Consider the following 15,274-nt stretch of genomic DNA (forward strand, 5'->3'; position numbering starts at 1 on the left):
CACCGGAGGGTTGGAGCAGGGGGGGCGGGGGACACAGACCACCTGAGGGTTGGAACAGAGGGAGGGCACACAGACCACCGGAGGGTTGGAGTAGGGGGGGGCGGGGGACACAGACCACCCGGGGATTGGAACAGGGTGAGGGCACAGACCACCGGAGGGTTGGAGCAGGGGGAGGCCACACAGACCACCGGAGGGTTGGAGCAGGGGGAGGCCACACAGACCACCGGAGGGTTGGAACAGAGGGAGGGCACACAGAGCACCGGAGGGTTGGAACAGGGGGAGGCCACACAGACCACCGGAGGGTTGGAGCAGGGGGAGGCCACACAGACCACGAGTGGTGGTGGTGGTGGGGAGAGGGCTCACAGACCACGGGGGCATTGTGCAGCCAAAGGTGCGGTGGCTGAATGGTAAAAGCGCTGGATTGTAGCCCCAAGTTTACCCTGAGTTCGATCCCCGGTTTCGCCACGCGTGGTAGGTGAACGGTGGAGATATGTGTGGACCTGGCTGTAGTGCCGGAATCCCCTTTGTGTGTGTGTGCATGCAAAAAATCGATTATGCACGTTAAAGATCCTGTAATCCGTGTCAGTGTTCTGTGTGTTATGTATGAGACAGAAAAATACCTAGCATGCATCAACCACGGCAGTTGATACTGGTTGTGTAATCGGAGAAAATAAAATGTCAAAAGTAGAAGAAGAAGACATGAAACAGCAGTCGCCGAGAGGTTGAGATGACAGCACAAAATGTCGCAAGGAAAGACAACCCTTGTCAGTGGTTTATATCCCTTTGCTGGGAAATCGCATAAAAGCTGTCGAAGGTGGAAAAGTTTTTTTGTTTTTTTTGCAAACTATCCCCACCCACTAAACCCACTCTCCTCCTCCCTTTTTCAAAAATCTTTTTTTTTCTTCTTTTTTTTTTATCACAAAGACAGGAGGAGGAGGGGTGGGGGTTGGGGGATGGGGTCGGACTCCCAGCCTACACAACCCCTTCCTGACCTGGATCAGTGGGGGGTCTTGAGCTGAAGAAGGTGTCTGTGCCTGGGTGGGGGGTGGGAGGACACAGTTGGGCAGGGGAAAGGGTGGGGCTGTGTGTAAGGGAGGGGGGGATGCATGATAAGGCCTGCAGTGCACAGCTGCTCCTGCACAGCACAACGTGATGCCAGAGTGCCAGAGCAGTGTCACTGCTGGAACCACTTATTATTTATTTATTTTATTATTATTATGAATACTTTCTACTTTTAAATTTATGCACGTTTATAGTTGACTTCATCAAGTTTTTGCACCTTATACATATTATTATTATTAGTAGTAGTACTTTTTTTTATGTATTTATCTATTATTTATTCACCCTTTTTTTTCTCAGGGCCTGACTAAGTGCGTTGGGTTACGCTGCTGGTCAGGCATCTGCTTGGCAGATGTGGTGTAGCGCATATGGATTTGTTCGAAAGCAGTGACGCCTCCTTGAGCTACTGAAACTGAAACGGAACCACTGATCAAAAACAGATCAGTGGACGGAACCTGAGAACAGGATTGGAAACATCCTGGATAGTTCACTGAAATCTGGTGATTTACCTGCGCGCCCCACCTCCGTCCCCACTTCACTGTCCCCCACCCACTGCCGTGCAAAGTCAGATATATCTAGACAACACTGTTTGCAAGTCTGTGATGCAAAGTATGAATCAAGGGAGCTAACTCGTAAGCTTTATGCCCCCCCCCTCCCCCTCCCCATTGCATGCAAGCCATGAACTTCATGATGCTCCACATTTCTTGTGTGTGATTGTTTCTGAACAGCTTTGTACAGGCTCCTTCAATGGTTGAATGAAAAAGTGAACATTAAGGAAAGAGACGCTTTGATATTTTATTGACAATGACTACAAAGTTCTAATGTCAGTATGGAAAGAGAGAGCAAGAAAGCTCTCTACACAGAGAATATGACCAAAAAAAAAAAAAAAAAAAAAAAAGAGAGAGAGAGAGAAAAGACATAACACTGATCAAGACAAAGGAAGAAAACAGAGTGAGAAACACAGAGTGGAGGGAATTAGAGATGGACATCCAGGACAGGAAAACAGAGACCCCCCCCCCCCCCCCCCCCATACACACACGTTGAAAACAAAGCAAATTCAATTCAAAACTTGTCTGCGCCAATCCAAAAACAATTTATTGCACATCAGATCAGATTTGCATAAGGATACAGTGAAAAATAATCATTCCAACCAAAAATAACTAACAGCTCCCTCGGCTATACAAACAGAAGAATGTCAACATGTATGTTACAAGTTTGGAATAGGCAAGAGACACACACAGTGAGAGAGGAGCCTTTTCTCTTTTTTTTTTTTTTTTACTTTGTTGTCAAAACATCTGGACTGTTGAATAACACAAACAGGAGATGCAATGACTAATATACATGGAAAGGATAAACGAGAGAAAAAAAAAAAAGAATCAACAGTAAAACACAACTGGTTAAAATCAAATAAATAGTAAAAGAAAACATAATCATATGAATAATACAACCAACCAACCAATAAAATCACAGACAGTAAATCATACCATGGATTGGAATATAGTAGATTAGCCATGACACATGCAGAAGAAATACTTTTTCCATGACAACTGTGACAATGTGATCAACAGCACAATATTGTGATGATAAATGACATGGCAATGTGTACAATAACTGGTACAACGATGTTGTGATCAACGGCAGAATTATGTTACAATGGATGAAACAGGTATGATATCATCAACAACAGCGATCTAAACATGAGAATAGCAGAGGACTGGCGTGATAAGTTGCAAAGCAATGTCAAGTAATGTTGTAGGCTGATATTAAAATCATAAAGTACAACAAAGATTGATGGTAAACATTTTCTTTACAAAGAAATCACAGGTTTGTTTTGTTGGTTGGTTTTTGTTTGTTCAGGGGATAGCTACGTTTTTTCTGCAACAAACTTCTGTTCATGTGCACAGTGTTTTCCCCAGTGACCAAGAACTGACATCACCACATCACAACAACTACATATGTTTGCATGCCTCCACATTCTGTTCCACACCACCACATCACAACAACCACCTATGTTTTCACGCCTCCACATTCTGTTCCACAACACCACATCACAACAACCACCTATGTTTGCATGCCTCCACATTGTGTTCCACAACACCACATCACAACAACCACCTGTTTACACACCTCAACATTGTGTTCCACATCACCAGTGACCAAGTGAACCAGTGTGCCAAGCCATCCAGCAGTGCACTGGACCATATCAACTTCTGCTGACATCATTTCAGAAAAGAAAACTGTTGGAAAAGTGAGGTGACCAGGTCCAATGGCCTTGTTAAAACAACCCTCCATAGAACTGTTGGAAAAGTCAGGTGACCAGGTCCAATGGCCTTGTTAAAACAACCCTCCATAGAACTGTTGGAAAAGTCAGGTGACCAGGTCCAATGGCCTTGTTAAAACAACCCTCCACAGAACTGTTGGAAAAGTCAGGTGACCAGGTCCAATGGCCTTGTTAAAACAACCCTCCATGGAACTGTTGGAAAAGTCAGGTGACCAGGTCCAATGGCCTTGTTAAAACAACCCTCCATGGAACTGTTGGAAAAGTCAGGTGACCAGGTCCAATGGCCTTGTTAAAACAACCCTCCACGGAACTGTTGAGGGAGGAAGATGGAGAGGAAAGACAACACTGCAGAATGGACAGGACAACCATGTGCAGAGACCAGGCTGTGGAACACAACCAAGACAGCTGGAGGAACAGCTCTTCGGTATGGCGCCCTGATGACTGTTCACAAAAGTGAGAAGGCAAAGTGTTCAATGTGTGCTATGACAGAAGCCTTTGGTTCACTGAGAACAAACTGGCCAACACAGAGAAACCTTCAGAAACACTGCATCCGTGATTATCACTGGACTGTCTTTCAAAAACTAACTTCATACCAGAACAAAGACAAGACAGCAACTTCAATACTTTCCCCTCTTGTTCACTGTGCTGTGATCTGTCTGATAAAGGCAAATTTAGTTCACTAACTGGTCATCTGGATTACACATAACGCTCCTTTGCATGTTGTTTGTTGTTAATATTTCAGCTGGTTATAAAATCATTTCACAACAACATGACCAGTAGAACAAAACTGGAGACAGGAGTAAAAAGAATCCCCCCCCCTTTTTTTTTTGGTTTGCAAAAGGAAGTATGTTTGAGTGTTTCAGAGTTTGTGCAGTAAGTTCCAGTTGCCAAGGGTCCGACTGTCTCTGGCTGACAGCAGTGCTGACATGACGGAACATGCGTAAGATGTCTGTGACAACTGGATGAAAAACAGCAACACATTAACTGACACCTGTCAACACCTGGACAACTCTTATTTTCACTATGTGACTGCCTCTTCTATACAACTGTCTGTGTCCCTTTTCATGAAAAAGATCAACATGTGAACACCTGAATAGCTGTATCATATTCACTATGTGACCACCTCTTCCATACAGTTGTGTGTGTCCCGTTTCTTAAAAGCGTTCTGCTTGTTACAGCTTTGCTTGTTTTTAGCACTTTTTTCTCACACATGGACATGTGCCTGCCTATGTGTGCGTATGTGTTAGGGTAGCTGTTAGATACACATGTATGTTAAAATGTATGTATGCAGCGTGCGTGTGTGTAGTCACATTTTGGTGTGTGTATGTAACATAGATATGATGTATTATGTTAACAAAAGCGTTTTTGTAAAGCACCTAGAGCAGATTTCTGGATAGTGTGCTATATAAGTATCCATTATTATTATGGACATCAGCAAGTGGTTATATCCCTGACTGTTGTTGATGTGTAACACTCTTTGTCCAGGTGGTTTGTTGTTGTGTAACACTCTTTGTCCAGGTGGTTTGTTGTTGTGTAACACTCTTTGTCCAGGTGGTTTGTTGTTGTGTAACACTCTTTGTCCAGGTGGTTCACATGTATCTGAAAGGTAAGAAGACAGGTACATAGTACTGACCTGAGAGACAGACTGTCTGTGTGACTTTCTTCACTATGTTCATAGTCAGTCACATCACAGGTACATAGTGCTGACCTGAGAGACAGACTGTCTGTCCACTATGTTCTTTGTCAAACATGAAGTTGTAGTGAAGAAAAGAGGACAAAGAAGAAATCCCCTGCCTGTGAGGGGGGAAGGACGATGAGATGGCATAGTGTAACACATCTTTCAGGCTTACACCCACACCCACACTGTACTGTACACCTCACTACCTTGCTACAGACCAAAAAACTACGTATCAGGTTTGTCAAAAAAGAGTATCACAAAACCATCAAGTTCAATCACAAACTCTGACCATTAACATAGAGAAAAGTCTCCGTTGTAAAATCACCACAGAAAACATTGGCATGGCATATTGCAAATAACTTGGAGATTGCACATGACTCATATTTTCAAACGAAATAGGAGAAAAACACAAACAAAAATAGAACCAAAAAAATGTCCTGCTCTGTTTGACAGCATTCAGTGCAGTGCTCTCTGAGACTGATGCTTCTCTACTCCTTTCCCTCCCCATAAAACTCCCCCACCCTTCTTTTTACCACAGAAATTTTACCAAGGACTTTGCAAATTGATATCAGAGACACAACACCAATGACTAAATTAAAAACCTTTCATCTACTGACAAAAGTTTCACCCTTACATTCCATTTCGAAGAATTGCAAAACATTCAGTGGCTTTTTTGTGGCTTAAAAAACATGATGGAAGGTGATTGAGAGGTCAGCAATCCAATCCTGTTGGGTTAGCCCAGCTGGCTGCACTGAGGGCTTAACACCTGCCACTTCTCTAGTTACAAAACAAACCCCAAAGATCTGCAGACACACACTGATGGTAACCAATTGACCCAAAACACTTCAAACTACCTTCACAGACCATGCCCAACACAGTACAGCACTTTTCCCCAGTCCAATATTGCACTCTATAGTGGGTCAATGAGCACAACCATCATCTTCTTGCTCTTTTCTCACCGGTCAATATACCTGCTCAAAACGTGAAACTGAGTCACTTGAGCTTCTGATAAAGTTTGCTGTGACAAAGAAGAGAGGAACAGCTGGGGATCATACCCCACTACACCCCCAAACATGTACCAAAAATCAACCTCACATTCAGAAAGGGATAAACAGAATGAAGTACAAAAACAAACAAACCCGTGTTAACCCTTTCACCGCCAGTCAATTTAGAGTACAAAATTCCCTTGCAGTATAAACACAGAAAAGACAATGGCTAAGAACAGCTGGGATTCCTCCTGTGATGTATAGAAAATATGGCCTATCCTACCACCGAACATTAAGAGCAGTAGGTTCATGGATAACAGACCAATGCATGGTCACCTTTCAGTGACATTGGTCCTCTACCACGCCTGTGCATAAATGCGAGCTCGGTGGTGAAAGGGTTAAAGAAAACTAGAACAGAACACAAACCTACCCAGTTCAGACATACAAAAGTATGCTGCTTCTGCTTTGCGAAAGAAAAACCATGCTGACTACCACACATCTTTTTGATACATTGTCAGGCATTATTTTAGCAACTTGTCTTGCACTTAACGGTGCATAATATTACAATACAATAAACACAATTTACAAGAAGTAAGAGGGTGCATACTATTACCCTACACATTTTACACCAACTGCAAATCAATCAAGATGCTAAAGTATCATGATTTGAATGACAGTGCACATGATTCAACATGGAGGAACAGGGGAGTGGACATCATTTCACAGGTTCTGGTGTCACTGTACATCCATGCCTTGTCCAATCAGGTCACACTAAATACACAACACTGGCCCAGTCACCAACATACATAAAACGAGATGATAAAAATCAACAACCTCCCCCCCCAAAAAAAAAAACAAACAAAACTTTCAGAACACCCAGATAAGAAATAATACACTTCCAAAATAAGGCTGATTTTCTCAGTCTATTTGCAGGCCTAAGTTCCACACAAATTCAGTGTAATACTCAACAGAAACAACTGCTTCCTGCATGACCATGTCAAATACATGCATACTCTATATCCAAAACCACACATTTGCAAATAATGTTGGAGCCATTAAAATATTTTCTTAAAGTGATTTCAAAATTGTATGTATATAATAGAAAAACAACAACAAAAAGCCACCACAAATACAACAATGACACAGGGTAAGATGTACTCAGTACGGTGACTACTGTCTGCAGTAAACAGGCCTAACAGATACTGACAGGGAAACAGCGTTTCCATTTTCTTCACCAATAATCTCCACAACTTGAATGGCTACCTTATCAGGCAAACCAGTATCCACATACCAACTGAATGTCAACGCTGTCTCCCACAGTTAGAGATTCCAAAGTAACTGGCAATGCGAACAGCATTGTGGATGATCATAAAGCAGAACATCAGTGAAACAGTCAAGTTTCATGTGTTCACTACACACTGGCCACATCCCATGTCCAAACCATCTCTGGGCCTCCACCTTCCTTCAGCAACCACCATCATTTACACTCCCTGCTGTTGGAGGCTCACTAACACCAACATGCACAGTATCCAAAAAAGGTTATTCCATTCTAACTCATGACAGCTAAAATACAAGTGAGAACAGGTTAGATGTGCATGAGCTCTTTGACACACACTGTTCTGTATTTTCCTTTCTGCCACATGTTAACCAGGGTTCTCTTGGCCACTGAAAACCTACAGCTATCTCAGATTCAAAATAATGCACCTGTCAACTTTGTACACCAAATAATCAGTGTACATGCTTCCCTGCTTTCTTTCCTGATTTCACAGCCTATGTTCACAGAAAGCAACAAGTAAAGAGAGGTTTACCTTTTGCTTCAGATTATTAGTTATCATTTTCTCCTTCATCACAAATAATGAACAGACTGACTCTAAACAATCACTCAGATACATGCTTCAAACAGTGACCTCTGTGAAGTTCTATTCTGGCACTGCTGACACACAATGCATGCTTCATACAGTGACCTCTGTGAAGTTCTATTCTGGCACTGCTAACACACAATGCATGCTTCATACAGTGACCTCTGTGAAGTTCTATTCTGGCACTGCTAACACACAAGCATGCTTCATATAGTAACCTCTGTGAAGTTCTATTCTGGCACTGGCACAGACAACTGCTGGCAGAAAACAAACAGTGGAGCTGGGTCTACATCTTGGGATCACAACGCACACCTGTTGACAGGAAAAGGAAGAGTTGCAAGGTGAGACACAAGGATGGACGGAAAGCTGACAAAGAGAGGTTGTGAGACGTACAACTTTTACAGTAGAAACCTTCTGAAATGATTACTTTTAGTCATATCAAAATTATAACCCCCAGAATTGAAGATATGTTTTCTAAAAACCATTTTCAAGTTACACAGACAAGCTTTACACACACACAAAAAAGAGAGAATAGGAGGGGGAAGAGATTCAATTAAACATTTATAGAAACATACACCTACACACACACAAAACCCCCCACCCCAACCCCAGTCTACAATCACTTAAGTGAAGAGATGTTGAATTAAATGACCAGTCCCCCCCAGAAAGAAAATCACCACTAATGAACTCGGGACCACACAAAGGTGTAGACGAATGCTGAAGCAAACAGCAGGCGGGGCCTGTACACAATAGCTTTCTCCATTGGTGTTGTAGGTCAAAATATATATCTCCTCCACAAAGATTGTTCAAATGCATTTCTGTCATTGCCACTGTTTACACTGTGCTTGCTTTGGTTAGCCATCAAGACACTACTAATCACAGTATCATGGTTAGAGACTAGCCGGATATATATGTAACAACCCTTCATTCTGTTACAAATACAATAATATATATGTAACAACCCTTGATTCTGTTACAAATGCTATAATACAAATAAATAAATAAACAACAACCCACCAGCTGAACGGTTCATTATTTCCAACCAGTCAATTATGTACAGAAGATGAAAGCGTCAGACAAAAAGCTTGGGGTTTCAATAAGTGAATCAATGAAGAATGATATACAGAGAGTTAATCAATACAAGCATATTAATGAAGAATAAGATAAATAATTAACCAGTATAAGCATATCAATGAGGAATGTATTAAACAAGTGTTATGGCATTTTCAATCTCATTCCAAACTGACGGAGCCAAATGCAGGAAAACTATAGGACGCACAACACTAACTGCTGGCACATTATAAATGAAGTTCCAGGTCTCTAAACAAAACATCCAAAATAAAAATGTACAGATGACACCAATGTGTTAACCAGAGACGGGAGTATCATCACATGGTCCTCAGTGCCTCAGGCAGTTGTGTACGCTGCTCGTCGTTCAGCTCACCAGGAATGCCATTTCAAAGCTATTCAAACATAACCAAAAACGGTACGAAAACCAAACAAAGAAAACTAAAGAACCCCTCCCAAAAAACATACAATCCCAATACCTTTGAAGAACAATGTATGAGCAGGTCTACGAATGTAATCCAGCAACAACTACTGATCCTTTCCACGATAAAAGCAAACTGAACATCAGATTTACTCCCCACATGTCAAGGAAATGCCCCACAGTCTGATTGTATGGACATCAATTCTTGTACCAGCCATTACCTACTCCAACACAGCAATATGGGACAGCAACATCCAACAAGTCATGGAAATAAAAACAAACAATGGGCCTGCTTAGAACAAAGCCCATGCATAGACCAAAGAAAGGGAGCGTTTAGAACAACATGCTGACTGGACCCAAGGCTGACAAAAGAGGTCACACATAGACCAAAGAAAAGGAGTCCCCCCTCTCAAGATCTACCACTTTGGGAGAAGGCAAAGACACTGGGTCAGACCGTTTCTTTCAAGGCCGAAACGAAAAAGAATTTGGATGCTGGCAATGTAAGGTAATCTAGTAAAACATACTGAGAAAAAGATTTTAAAAGGACAAAACTGTCTTCAGTGAAAGAGTGAACTTATAATTTGTTGACAGGTACTGAGCTGGGCCTGGGTACAACCACCTAAGGTACAACACAAAAACGATACAGAGCAGCAATACGTTTCCACACTAGGGTGTTTCAAGGATGTCAAACATTAACATCAACAATAAAGAAGAGAACAGAGAACACTCATCTGTTTTCAAGTCAGATGATGGCAGCCACTTGTTTTGAAAGAAAAAAAAAAATCTTGGAATTATCTTCCTTGATTCATTTGATAAAATCCCTTTGACAAACAAATAAAATCTATTGGATAAAGGAAATAAAATGTATCAGGTACTGATGGAGTCTCCCGTCGGTCCGACGGATGAGTAGGCAGGCAGGCTTATCTGTCAGTGTGTGTCCTCATATGGGAGAAGAGGCTGATTCTGGATGCGCAGCACTTCCCACAGGTGTTGCAAGGAGAAAACGTCTCCAGAAGTTGAGCCCTGCTTCCTTCGCTTGCACTTCTCCTTAATGGCCAGCATTCTCTTGTTTTCAAACATCTTTATGCCACTAGAGCACAGCATCCTCCAGCGAGAACGGTCAAGGGCATCAGTTTCCCAGGAAGCAATGTCTATGTCACAGGCTTTAAGGTTTGTCTTCAAGGTGCGCTTGCAGGGTCTTCCAAGTTCACGGTGGCCTTCCTTCAGCTGGCCATACAAAAGCATCTTTGGGAAAGGTACTGAGTTGGGCCTGGGTACAAGAACCTAAGGTACAACACAAATAAAAAACACACAATGCTGTGAATGAGATATGTAGCAGGACGACAGCTTGCGGATTAAAACAACACACATAAACTGCATGTTCACTGTATCCAATTTATGGCACTAACAAGGTGTTTTCCAAAAAACTTTATCTGCAAAATTTTCAGGCCATGTTGATCTAAAATCAGATTTCTAATGCTGCTTATGAACATTTCTGATCAAAAATTAAAAAGTGAAAGGGACTGACCCCCCTTTCAGAATTTTTCCGATCCTCTGAAACATTATGGGTGTTTACTTATTCTGAGGGCCTCACATCTTCACTATGTGATGGCATCAAAGCAACATATCAATATTTATCATTTTAGCATGCTTGGTTTCTGCAACATTTGTAAATGCTGAGAAAACACCCACATACCATAAACACATACACACAGACAAAAAACCAAAAACAAAAAAGAGAGATTCCAGAATATGATTCGCTATGCTCATGCAAGAATCAAACCAAAAAAAAAAAAAAAAAAAAATCGGATAAAAAAATGACCCTGGGAGACCCTTCCTTGCATTCAAGCCAGATCTGTACTGTCACTGGTGAGAGGTCATCTGACGGGTGTTAAGGTCAGAAAGAGACACTCTCTCAAAGCCCATCAAAGGCATCATTTTCCCCAACCCCACAATTAATCATTATCAACATCCTCATGGTACAAATTCGTCCTCAAATAAACAACAACAAAAACCCACAGAGGTTTTGTTAACCATACACACAAAGAACTTGTATGCAAGAATACTGACACACACACCAATATAAACAGAACATAAGCATTCTCATTTCCAATACATTCCATTCAAAAACTTCCACTGAACTGGAGCTTAACAAAAACAAACCAAAATGTGTAGCAAGAACAACTCTAAACAGCAAGCATACAAAGCCTCTTGTGCAGTCATCAAACCAGCTTCAATCCACCACACCACTTCCAAAACTCAGGCAACGCCGCAATGAAGTGTGACTGTATGCGTTCCTATCATAACATATTTGCTGGAAAACTAGCTGATCAGTTCAACATAAAAACCAACAGGTGATGGTATATACACAAAGTATGGTCCACTCAACATAAGTCATATATTTACATTGGTGACACATCAATGAAGGAAGAAGAAGAGTGTTGTGGAAGGACTGCATAATAATTTCTCGGTAAAACATGCAGAATGAGCAAAAAGGTATACACGTATATATGTATATGTGTGTGTATATATATGTATATTCATCTTCATAATATATCAAAATGGTCCTGGTAAAACGACATTTATCACCACAGAGACAGAAGCTGACACAGGTAGTGGTTCAGTCTATAACACAAGTGGTGACGTTGCCACATTATTTATCCAAACAGCCAGGACACCATTCTCAAGACTTCTCTGTAATGACCTGTGCTCACCACTAATTCATGGTCAGATATATATGTCTCTACAAACATGTAGCACAAACGTTTCTCAACTCGGGATCAAACAGCTGCAACAGAGCTGACTAATCTGGTGGTCCGTCTCCATCTTCATCAGCAAAACTGATACAGGAAAGAAAGTCCTGGTGTCGACAGAATGTGAGAAAACCCAGTTCACTGCTACAATACATTCAAGTTTCCTGGTCACAGGCGCACGGCAGTGTAAAACAGGAGAGCTATACTGCTGACAGTGAAAGACCACTGGAGGAACATTTCAAGGAGCATGAAACGAGGTGTCAGTCTGCTCCCCATGCGCATCTAGCATCAGGCCGTGACAGTACTGATGTGAAGGGGACAGCAGGGCTGGTCACAGAAAGCCCCTCAAGGAAGAGGAGGGTTACAGAACGTGTCCACTGAAAGATGAGAAATCCTGGCATCAGCTGGGACACTGGCCAGGAACTTCAATCTGTCTCTGATTCAAACTTATACACCACCACTGTCAGCGCCTGAGGCCGGGCAACTTAACTCATTGGTGAACTGGCATCACTCAGTGTGTCCAGCTCAAGACTCTCCTGTATCAGTTCTGCTCAGAACGCAGGGAAAGATACCAAACTGATCATGTGAGCTGCAACTGTTTGATTGTGAGTTCAGAAAACTGTCTGCAATGTGTATCATCCAGAAAGAGAGAATGTTCACTAACAAAGAACAGAGATGTCCCATGCAGAGAAACAGGAATGTACAGTGGACATCCCATGCAGAGAAACAGGAATGTACAGTGGACATCCCATGCAGAGAAACAGGAATGTACAGTGGACATCCCATGCAGAGAAACAGGAATGTATGGTGGACATCCCATGCAGAGAAACAGGAATGTACAAGTGGTCATCCCATGCAGAGGAACAAGAATGTACAGTGGACATCCCCACACTGCACACACACCCACACCCAGACAGACCTCTCTGCCACGGGGACCAAGAGAGGGGACGCCAGGAAAGAGACACACACAGCCAGATAACTGGTGAAGACCTTTGGGCACCAAGACAGTTGGGGAATGAGCAAGCACTTCATTAAGAGTCAAGCACCTTTGAATCTGAACAAGAGGGCCACAACAAGACAATGAACAAGCGTGGTCACAACCATGCCATGGAAACTGCGCTACTATCACAGTGTGAGGGCGCCAGTCAGGGAGCAACGTCACCACATCACAGCCAGACATCATCACAACGTGAACAGCCATCAACAACAGTCACCCTCAACAACCAGGCAACATCACAGCTCACATCACAGAGAAACAGATCACACACACAGGGTGGGTAAGGGGGGCAAGCCAACCATCTCCTGACACAAGATTATGTACACAACAAGGTGGTCACAACACGGATCCTGTGTACATGTCAGGGTCATCACAACACAAGTTCCATGTACACAACAGCGCTGTCACATGTACTATGTACACACACTTCACAACACAGTCCTGTGTACACAACAGGGTCGTCAAAAGGCAAGGAAACGAGGAAAGCAGTTCAGGAAAACCCACAGAGAAGAGGGCACACACATCATTAAATAAGTCAGAAAAAACTCTGATATAAGATTCATGAAGAGTTCTCCTTCCTAAAAAGACAAACAAAATAAATAAAAACATATCACTGAAACACACGAAAACAAAAACCCCAAACCAAACAGCCACTGAATTAGTCACTAATGTAAGATAAAAAGTGCCACAAAGTGTTTTTCCCCCCCAACCCACTGGAGGGTCAGTTGCATAATGTCCATGGAAGCGTGTGACAAAGGAGGATTCTCTTCACTCATCTCTAAGAGGAGGGCTGACTCCCACCAGGAGAAAGGTTCACTCATCCCAGAAAGGGGCATCACTCCTGCTGACCAGGGACAACAGTTCCATCCCCTGGGAGTGAGGGCAGCCGACTCAAGGCGGAGAAGACCCAAGGCAACATGAGAGGCAAGGAGAGAGGGGGTGTGGGGGAAGAGGAGAGGGAGAAATCAGTCCGAGTCCTCTGCACTGCCGCTGATGGCCGCCTTGCTGAGGAAGGTGGTGCTGCGACTGGTCGTCTCAAACTGCGTCACTGACTGTGTCGCCTCTTCCACCTGCACAACACACCATGCCACACTGACCCAAACTGCGTCACTGACTGTGTCGCCTCTTCCACCTGCACAACACACCATGCCACACTGACCCAAACTGCGTCACTCACTGTGTCGTCTCTTCCACCTGCACAACACACCATGTCACACTGACCCAAACTGCGTCACTGACTGTGTCGTCTCTTCCACCTGCACAACACACCATGCCACACTGACCCAAACTGCGTCACTCACTGTGTCGTCTCTTCCATCTGCACAACACACCATGCCACACTGATCCAAACTGCGTCACTCACTGTGTCGTCTCTTCCACCTGCACAACACACCATGCCACACTGACCCAAACTGCGTCACTCACTGTGTCGTCTCTTCCACCTGCACAACACACCATGCCACACTGACCCAAACTGCGTCACTCACTGTGTCGTCTCTTCCACCTGCACAACACACCATGCCACACTGACCCAAACTGCGTCACTCACTGTGTCGTCTCTTCCACCTGCACAACACACCATGTCACACTGACCCAAACTGCGTCACTGACTGTGTCGTCTCTTCCACCTGCACAATACACCATGTCACACTGACCCAAACTCACTTTTCCAATCATAATAAATAAATGAACACTGTATTCATCAACAGCTGAATCTGGTGCAGAAATACAGCCGAGCGCTTGAACTGTCAGTTCCACAAGACAAGACCATCCAGATTCTTTATACTTTGTTACGTATTGGGTTTCTTCTTTACTTGAATCAAACAACAGTGACTAAAATGGGATCAGTCTGTATGACCGCACTTTGGTGGTGGTTTTTTTTTTTTTTTTTTCAGTGTGTAAAAGGGAATAATGGGCCCTGTGGCTCTTCACAATGACTGAGGAAGAGATAGGAATGACCCTCTTGTTTTCCTGCCCCATGCTGCACAAATCCTGAATTGTTATTAACACATGCATGTCACATGATGTCATTACTTCACCCATGGCACCCAATCCATCATTTTTTTTTATTAATTCAAAAAAACAAAAAATTCTACAGACCTTATGAATACTTCAACACTTTATTTTGCATGGCAGAGACTCAGATAAGAGACAGAGAGCGCACACACACGC

General features: G+C 43.0%; 1 protein-coding gene and 1 long non-coding RNA gene across 2 annotated transcripts in view; both read right to left on the minus strand.

Moving 5' to 3' along the window:
* Nucleotides 1-2,313: 2,313 nt before the first annotated feature.
* LOC143284879 (uncharacterized) lies at nt 2,314-3,176 on the minus strand. Its single transcript, XR_013055631.1, has 2 exons — nt 3,107-3,176; nt 2,314-3,066 (listed from the first exon to the last, which is right to left on the minus strand). It is a non-coding gene; the product is annotated as an uncharacterized LOC143284879 (long non-coding RNA).
* Nucleotides 3,177-6,667: 3,491 nt separating this feature from the next.
* The window catches only part of LOC143284880 (calcium-dependent secretion activator 1-like), a 64,142-nt gene continuing 55,535 nt past the window's right edge, over nt 6,668-15,274 (minus strand). The window contains exon 25 of the mRNA XM_076591989.1: nt 6,668-14,172. Within this exon, the coding sequence (XP_076448104.1) occupies nt 14,068-14,172 (105 nt within the window). The 3' untranslated portion in view covers nt 6,668-14,067. The remainder of the gene's footprint in view (nt 14,173-15,274) is intronic.

This window comes from Babylonia areolata, chromosome 8 (genome assembly GCF_041734735.1).
Source record: "Babylonia areolata isolate BAREFJ2019XMU chromosome 8, ASM4173473v1, whole genome shotgun sequence".
Lineage (NCBI taxonomy): Eukaryota > Metazoa > Mollusca > Gastropoda > Neogastropoda > Buccinidae > Babylonia > Babylonia areolata.